Source organism: Pseudorasbora parva, chromosome 7 (assembly GCF_024679245.1).
Source record: "Pseudorasbora parva isolate DD20220531a chromosome 7, ASM2467924v1, whole genome shotgun sequence".
In the NCBI taxonomy this organism is placed as follows: domain Eukaryota; kingdom Metazoa; phylum Chordata; class Actinopteri; order Cypriniformes; family Gobionidae; genus Pseudorasbora; species Pseudorasbora parva.
The window spans coordinates 49174235-49183732 of NC_090178.1; the positions used below are offsets into that span (position 1 = coordinate 49174235).

Here is a 9498-nt window from a genome sequence, read left to right on the forward strand (position 1 = left end):
AACCATTGTTTATTCATAGAAAGGCTCATTTTGATTCTTGTAGTTATTTATTCCAACAAAGGAATAATCTACACAGAATAAACTATTGTTTAGTTACAGTAATACTGACGACTTTCATAAGAATAACAGGTTTTAATGGGGAAAGGTGTTGAAGTCATCATCAGATTTTGAACTAGGCCTCGAGAGAGTATCAAATGCATTACGGTCTCGAGAGCTGAGCTGTTGTTTCAGCGGTTAGGGTTAGGGTTACACAAGTTTATGAAGATCGCGATCTGCGCTGTGTACTCTCACGAAAATAAACATTCGCTAATATCCATGGCAACGCAAATCACTGATTGTGACGTCACAGTGCGATATATAATCTCGAAGTGAAGTTCAGTCATTTCTTGCAGCTCAATCCGTGTTTGCTTTATCTCCGTGAATAACTGCTCAAAGTGCTTTATATCTCTCGACCTGCGTCACATCACCTGATTTGCAGAATTGAATTCGACCCGTGCTATTGAATTCAGTCAGATTGTGATTAAAGTTCGTAGCAGATCATCAGAGATCACCTGGAGCAATGGGCCAGAGCAGATCTAAGAGTCATGTGTCAGAGCATGACGTGTGTATGGCTGCAAGACCTGCCCAAAAGACAACGGAGAAGAAGAAGAAAGGCGGGTTCTTTAGATGGGCTCGGAAATCAAAGAAAACATCCGTTGATGCCCAAGAGAGTCAGTGCACCGTTGATAAAAACCAACAGCCTGAGACCATTGATGGCCAAGAGAGTCAATGCGGAGATGATGCCACCCCACAGCGTGAGACCGTCAATGTCCATCAGAGTCAGTGTGGAGAAGATGCCACCCCACAGCCTGAGAGATGCTCTGATCATGTTAGTGACACCGAGAGCACTTCAGAGTCCAGCTGTGGGTCGTTCCACACGGCTAATGAAGACTTCGACACGCTCAGCGTTGACCTCTCATTGGACGAGGCTGAGATGGACAGCTGCTCTGACAGCTGGGTCAGCTGTGTGTCCTCCTTCACACCTGAGCCGGAGATGGAGGAACACCATCTAGAGCACGAGCAAGCATCCACCAGCAGTGAGGAGAGCAGCTCCAGCTCGTCAGAACAGGACACGGCTTGGACCCATGAGGACGAACTTATCAATTTGAGTCTGAAGGGAAAGACAGGTCAGTTTACTATCACATTTTAGTAAATACTTTATTCTGATTGGTCAGTTTAGTTTCCAAGAGTTTCCAAGCTAAAAATTGCACATGAACGCCCTCTGATGCGATGTTCACCACTGGGAGTTTCGGAATTAATTTTGATACCCAAGTTCCCGAGATGGGCGTGGCACATTTTGCGGGTGGGACGGGTGGGACATGTCCCCACCACTTTTTAAAAACATCTTCCTTCACGGATGAACCTAACTAATACAAACAAAACACCTCTGGTTAACTAGAAGAGTATCATTTCATTCGTTTATTAAATAAGAGGCGATCTGGCGCTCGTTGCCGCTGTTATCAGTGGAGCAGATTTCTCTCGCGGCTCCTGCAGTCTTCACACAGACGAGCGCTTTAATCTAACGCTTAACGCCGCTGCAGAGACTTTCTATTTGTTCCGGTCAGATCACGAGACAAAATGCACAAAAACTGTCCCTGCTCTTGATGTACTGATGATATTCGGCTTTGATGAGAGAAAAAATAGGCTACGAGGGCAGATTAGAAACGAGACCTTCTGACAAGATTAACAGACTAGACCAGGGATTATAAGCAAAGTGTGTAAATCTATTTGCCTTTATTCACGTGAAAAATCTTGGCACAACGCTATATTGTGTTTAATATTTAAATAATTATAATTTCAATAATTAAACGATATCTATATCAGTAAATTAACTATTTAGTTGATTTCCGGACATCTTAATACACATCCCCCCCCCCCCCCCCCCCACACACACACACACACCCACACACTTTCTAAAACAAAGTTACGCCACTGGCGTGGCATAACCGTTAAAAATGGCGAACGGGAGACGCATTACTGCTGTGGCAGGTGTTTTATTCAGTTTTTTTCTGCAACAATTGTATTGTCTTGTCGCTAAAGTAGTACATATTTACATACATTAATAATCATTTTGAAGCATATTGTGTATTTTAAACACATCAAAAATCGCATGTAGTTGACCATCATTCTAGAAGCTGACTATCTAGTGTGGTAAAACTAGTTATATAAGGATGTATGGCTGAAAACTATTAACCTTTTAGTCTGTAAGCAGCCTTTATTGTCGACATTATGCCTTTATTGTGAATGTGATTATAAACGAAATGCTTTCGTGTTGTGCTGCTAGTGTGTGCCAGTGATTCTATGATTTTCTGGGACCGAGAAATTACTGAAATGGTTATAGTGTTAAAATAACATTTTCCCAAGACGCACAAAAGTATGAACCTGGCGTCCTCCATTCTTTCCGACAACAAAGCACCAGAACACAACAAGCTCGTAATCACGACTTCTGAAGTGGGAAGTGGGAAACTTCCGATAGCACGTGAAGGCGGCATTATTCCCAGATAACAACCGGCAAAGTTGAATAACACACAGCTCATCCGGCTACCACGAGTTATCTTGACTGGCACTACTTATTATGCTTAGCACTGTCGTTGACTCTCTGCCGCCATCTCGCGGCTGTAATACACTTAACCGCCATGGGATACAATGGAAGACTTCAAGGGTTTCCTTTATAACGTTTTTAATATGTATATTTTTCTTACACAAACGCATCGATTCGAATCAGAAGGCCTCTATTAACCCATCAGAGCCGTGTGGAGCACTTTATTTGAAGGACAGCTGCATTTTTTATGGACTTCAAAAACAAGCATGAATTATCGTTAGCCAGGACTTTTTAAATATAACTCCGTTTGTATTCGTCTGAAAGAATAATGTCATACACTTATGATGACTTGAGGGTGAGTAAATCATGGCCTTAGTTTCATTTTTGGGTGAACTAACCCTTTCAGCATTCATTTCAACATAACTAACGTAATGGTAAAAACAAATCTTCAGCAATAGGTAAAGGCTTAAAGCAGTTTGGAACTGTTTTTCTTCGCGGAAGCTAAAATATAAAATATTTAATCTCAAGACAATATTTCGTGTCTAATTTACTTGAGACTAGTAGCCGTGTAATAAGCGGGATAATGTCCACCCAGCCGGTTATTATCGCAGAATAAACCCCTTCAGAGTGACACAAGACCGCTCCGCTGATCTCTGTCGGGGTTTATTCTGCGATAACAACCGGCTGGGTGGACATTATCCCTTACCCAGCAATCTGTACTCAGCATCAGTGTGTGTGTGTGTAAATTGATCATGTCTTTGTTTTGTAACAGGTGACATCTTGCAGCATTATGAATGTTTGGGACTGCTGGGCCGCGGATCACACGGAAATGTCTTTGCGGGAATCAGACGGTCCGATTCACAACAGGTTGGTTCTTGTACTCTCTTAAACTCATTAACAGCTCCATCATGGCTGATTTCTGGAGTCATGTGACCTCTGCAAAGATCATTCATTCATTTTAACCCATTCTAACCAAAACACTCTTTCTTTCCTTTTTCCTCGGAGAACAGGTGGCCCTCAAATATGTAGAGAAGAGTGAATTCCTGAGAGTCTTCCGTACTGTAAGTAGGCTGGTCCTCTCAGAGTATACGCTCACATTAGCTTTGGGATTTCTAAAGTATATTTTGCAGACAAAAAACAGGCCCATTGTTAACAGCTTTCTGTTGGATTTTCCCATAATCCTCATTCTTCCCTCGCCCTAAAATTATACTTGTCCAGAAAGCTTATTTCATTTAGATAATGATTTTTTTCTTCCTATTTTTAATTAAATGTTCTGGGAGTTTTTTCTTTATTTTCTATTTTATTTACCTTTAAATTACTAGATTCTTTCAATCTAGCACATTCTTTAAACTTAAATTTGATATAAATGATAATCATAATATCTCACATTGGGTGTCTTTGCCAATGATATATTAATATTATCAGATGATATTTCATAACTCTAGATGGCCTTATCACTTTATATGGAGCGGGTGAGCTGTTCCGCTGGGTCCTAAAGTCATTTATCTTCAAAATGCATTCAGATATGTAATTTTTTGCTGAAGTCTCAGCGTTTTCAGTTTGAGTTTAGAGCATCTTTAGTTTTTTCTGTGTGTACTGACGCATCCATTCATTCCTAACGGGGTCAGATTAAGCCGAGAGGGAAGGATTTGATCATTTTTTTAATTTCAACCACATAAACTTCTCAAATCCAGTCGATGTTTTGTGCATTCGTGGTTCAAGTGCGACAAAAGTCCTAGGTCTGATGACCTGTCCATCTTTGCTTATTAACATGATGAAGTAGGATATAAATTAGAGTAGTGTTTCTGTATTATTTAAAATGATTTGTTTGCTTTTTCTTGTTAATTGTGATTTGGTTTTTGGTTAATAATGGGGCAGGTCCTGATAAGCCTATGTCAGGGTTTGTTGAAGGGAAAAAAGCAAGCACTCAATTGCAGGAGGACTGGGATTTATTTAGTAAAATAAAACAAGATAAACCAAAACCACCCCAAGGGGGAAAAACAGCTTGACTGTTGACTTGACTCTTGACTTGACTCTTGGCTTGACTCTTGACTTGACAGTGCAGACAGGCAGGGAAACATGAGGTAAGTTCGACGATCCAGCACAGGATTGCAAACACAAGGAGACTATGGTCCTGTCCCAAATGGCACACTTCATGTGCAGTTTCGGTCTTGTGGACTTACAATGGCCATTGTGTGCGTGTGTCCGTTAAGTCCACAAGACTGTAGGGTGTCCCATTCATCATTTAAGCTTAAAGAAGGGTGCTCGTGAGGAAGACTGTGAGGGTTTAGGGTGCCATTTGGGACAGGGCCTAAATAGGGAGCAAACAAAAGAGGGTAACAATAGAAGACAGGTGGGCCAAATGAACCAATAATCAAGAAACAAGGTGGGCGGCGTTAGACAATCGACATGAGAGCACATGGGATTAAAAAAAAAAACCACACAAACACATGCTTACACCAAACGTGACATGAACTTGCAGCGAATGAAAACTCATAAGCTGCATGTTCACACAACACAAGACAAAGATAACACAGATGGACAGAAGAGCGCACACTCACATGACAGGACAGAGCGCACAAGAACGAGCGAATGCTCATACCCTGCACTCACAACAGAGAACAAAACACGAGGAGCATGAATGTCTGAATACCAACACAAAACCGAAACCCAACTAGACCGAAGTGCTGGGATCCGAACACCACGCCCCACACAGAAAACTACAAGGACAGAAGAGCACACAGCTCGAGCGTCCTTAAAGCTGCGCGCTCACACAAGACGAGACGAACAATACAGGACTGCCAGGGCTCTGTCACAAAACCAAGAGAAAGCTAGACCGAAGGAGCAGAACCCTGACAGTCTAGGGCTTCTACCTTTTATATATTTTTATTTTATTTCTCTTTACATCTAATTTAATTGTCCCTGTTTTTATTTTATTTCTTACACATGGCACTCTTATTTCTGACGCATGTGTTATCACTATTCTAATTCATTTCTATATAAAGCACTTTGAATTGCCATTGTGTATGAAATGTGTTATACAAATAAATATATTCGTCTCTTCTTTGTATAGTTTAAAATAGATTGTCATTCATTCAACTCTCAGTTAAATAAAAAAAGAGTTTTGGGTAAAAAATGACCCGAGGGAAGGATGAGACACTGGATTTTACCCTGAAAAAATGTGCAGCTCAACAGTAAATGTGTCCGTAACTTTAGTGTCCGTAACTTTAGTGTCCGTAACTTTAGTGTCCGTAACTTTAGTGTCTGTAACTTTAGTGTCCGTAACTTTAGTGTCCGTAACTTTAGTGTCCGTAACTTTAGTGTCCGTAACTTTAGTGTCCGTAACTTTAGTGTCTGTAACTTTAGTGTCCGTAACTTTAGTGTCCGTAACTTTAGTGTCCGTAACTTTAGTGTCCGTAACTTTAGTGTCCGTAACTTTAGTGTCCGTAACTTTAGTGTCCGTAACTTTAGTGTCCGTAACTTTAGTGTCTGTAACTTTAGTGTCCGTAACTTTAGTGTCCGTAACTTTAGTGTCCGTAACTTTAGTGTCCGTAACTTTAGTGTCCGTAACTTTAGTGTCCGTGACTTTAGTGTCCGTGACTTTAGTGTCCGTGACTTTAGTGTCCGTGACTTTAGTGTCCGTAACTTTAGTGTCCGTAACTTTAGTGTCCGTAACTTTAGTGTCCGTAACTTTAGTGTCCGTAACTTTAGTGTCCGTAACTTTAGTGTCCGTAACTTTAGTGTCCGTAACTTTAGTGTCCGTAACTTTAGTGTCTGTAACTTTAGTGTCCGTAACTTTAGTGTCCGTAACTTTAGTGTCCGTAACTTTAGTGTCTGTAACTTTAGTGTCCGTAACTTTAGTGTCTGTAACTTTAGTGTCCGTAACTTTAGTGTCCGTAACTTTAGTGTCCGTAACTTTAGTGTCCGTAACTTTAGTGTCCGTAACTTTAGTGTCCGTAACTTTAGTGTCCGTAACTTTAGTGTCCGTAACTTTAGTGTCCGTAACTTTAGTGTCTGTAACTTTAGTGTCTGTAACTTTAGTGTCCGTAACTTTAGTGTCTGTAACTTTAGTGTCCGTAACTTTAGTGTCTGTAACTTTAGTGTCCGTAACTTTAGTGTCCGTAACTTTAGTGTCTGTAACTTTAGTGTCCGTAACTTTAGTGTCCGTAACTTTAGTGTCCGTAACTTTAGTGTCCGTAACTTTAGTGTCCGTAACTTTAGTGTCCGTAACTTTAGTGTCCGTAACTTTAGTGTCCGTAACTTTAGTGTCTGTAACTTTAGTGTCCGTAACTTTAGTGTCTGTAACTTTAGTGTCTGTAACTTTAGTGTCTGTCACTTCAGTATTTCAATTGCAAGTCTTTGGCATAACTCTGTTGCAGTAATTCATTTAAGTTAAGCCACGTCCCCTAACGTTCTGACTTTTGTGTAACTTATCTCTCCTCTAGGGTCCGTTTGGAAAAACCTTACCAAATGAGGTCGCCATGATGGCTCTTTTGACCAAAGGCCCTGGCGTTCCTCAAATTATCAAGCTCCTGGACTGGTACGAAACGCCTGATGAGTACATACTGGTCCTCGAGCGGCCCACGCCGTGTGTGAACATGCAGGTGTTCTTGCTCCAGCGCGGCGGAAGGATCGTTGAGTCGGTGGCACGAGCTGTAATGAGGCAGGTCGTCACTGCAGCAAGAATATGCTGCGAGCGGGGAATCTTCCACGGCGATATAAAGCTGGAGAACCTGCTCATCAACGAGAACACGCTGCAGGTCAAGCTCATAGACTTCCGCTCTAGTTTGCGCTTGAGAAAGTCTGAATACTACACGTTTTGCGGCACAAGCGTGTACAGGCCCCCTGAGAGTCTCAACCATGGGAAGTTCCACTGCAAGCCTGCGACGGTCTATTCCCTCGGCGTGGTGTTGTTCAAGATCCTGTCTGGGAGATATCCTCGCTCGCCGAAGCAGCTCGAAGAGATCCTAACTGAACCCTGGTACACGGAGGAGATCTCCAAAGGTGAGAGCGGGTCACACAGCTTCAAATAATGGGTAGCATTTTACAATACGGGTTCACTAATATACATTAATAAATGCTTAACTAATGCACAGATAATCATGAGTTAATGTATGACTCATGAAGAACTAACCCATTTATTAATGATTACTGCATCAGACACTAATGAACATCCATCATCATTAATAGATGAAGTGATCATTAAGTTGTTATTCGTTAAATGTGTCATAATGTATTAATTCCTTAATAACATATTATATTAACTAATAATGTTAATTAACGCGGTTATTACCCCAACGGTTGAGACACATGACTATTAACTAATTAAAATTAATTAAAAACCCATAGCCACGATTACATATTACTAAACAATTAGTCAATAGTCATGAGCCCCAACATAACATAAGTCATAACATAATGATACCTTTATAAATCATCAGCTAATGATTAATTAAAGCAGACGACTGGGAGTTGAAATGCACGGCTTTGACCCGTTGGGGAAATTAACTCATTAACTTACATTATTAGTTAATATAATATGTTATTAAGGAATTAATACATTAGGACATATTTAACTAATAACCATTTAATGATCACTTCATCTATTAATCATGTATAATCTTCATTAGTTGCTGATGCAGTAATCATTAATCAATGGGTTAGTTCAGCATTAGTAATACATTAACTCATGATTATCTGTGCATTAGTTAAGCATGAATTAATGTATATTAGTGAACCCGTATTGTAAAGTGTTATCAAACAATATGTTCAGGTGCACACAGTATAAAACTTACAGTGCTAATCCGACATCTCCGCTCTCTTTCTCCACAGAGTGCCAAGATCTGATCTCCGCTTGCCTGGAAAGCGATCCGGCCCAGAGGATCAGTCTGGAAAAGATCCTCCTGCACGACTGGTTTCAAGCACTGATCCTGGACTAAACGTGTTAAGAAGTTAGACAACACCATGAGGCAGAGCGAGAGACGGAAGCAAACCTGAGGATAGATACACAAAAAACCTTCAAAAGTTCAACCGATGGATTCATACGTGATGAGAAGAGAAAGAAAAGATGCATCGATGCAATTACAGATCAAGCACACAGCACACGCATGCACAAGAAGAAGCATTTACATAATTATTTGTGTGAATGAGTGTGTGTGTGTGTGTGTGTGTGTGTGTGTGTGTGTGTGTGTGTGTGTGTGTGTGTGTGTGTGTGTGTGTGTGTGTGTGTGTGTGTGTGTGTTTGTGTGTGTGTGGCTGCGTTCCATTCGACAGGCTCCCTACGCAGTGAGGGACAGCTCAGGGTATCTGAAGGGAGCGAACACATCCAGTTCGAAGGGTGCAGGGGATAAGGGAACATCGATACATCACTTCACAGGAAGTGGAGCGCACAATACACACAACTTTCATTGTGCGTTGCGTCACCAGTGTAACCTAAATCAAATGTAGTGTATTTTATATAAAAAATATATTTTACAAAATAGTAAATTTTATAATAATTTTAGTTTTTAATCTAAAATGACTCTAAAATCAAAGCCATATGCATTTTTTTGTTTTACTAGCAGTCGTGCATCAAGAACACATTTATACATAGATACTCACATTATATTGAATGATAGTTACATCACAGCGTCATATCTGTTAATCGTCCATTAAACTGCACGACCCCGCGTCGCTCTTCTTTGATGATCGTGCTTAGGGGGAGAGAGCAGCGACACTGAGAGGGAGCCTGTCGAACGGAACACAGCTTGAGTGTGTGTGCGCGCATACGTGTGTGTGTGTAGATAGACAGACAGACAGACAGACAGACAGACAGACTATAGATAGATAGACAGACAGACAATAGATAGACAGACAGACAGACAGACAATAGACAGACTATAGATAGATAGACAGACAGACGATAGGTAGGTGTGTAG

At 40.8% G+C, this 9498-nt stretch overlaps 1 protein-coding gene across 1 annotated transcript; it reads left to right on the forward strand.

The window, feature by feature from the left end:
- Positions 1-320: 320 nt before the first annotated feature.
- LOC137083952 (serine/threonine-protein kinase pim-2-like) lies at positions 321-8520 on the forward strand. Its single transcript, XM_067449885.1, has 5 exons — positions 321-1166; positions 3354-3448; positions 3592-3642; positions 7027-7585; positions 8414-8520. The coding sequence occupies exons 1-5, from the start codon at positions 560-562 to the stop codon at positions 8518-8520; spliced, it is 1419 nt and encodes a 472-aa protein (XP_067305986.1). The 5' UTR covers positions 321-559.
- The last annotated feature ends 978 nt before the right edge of the window (positions 8521-9498 follow it).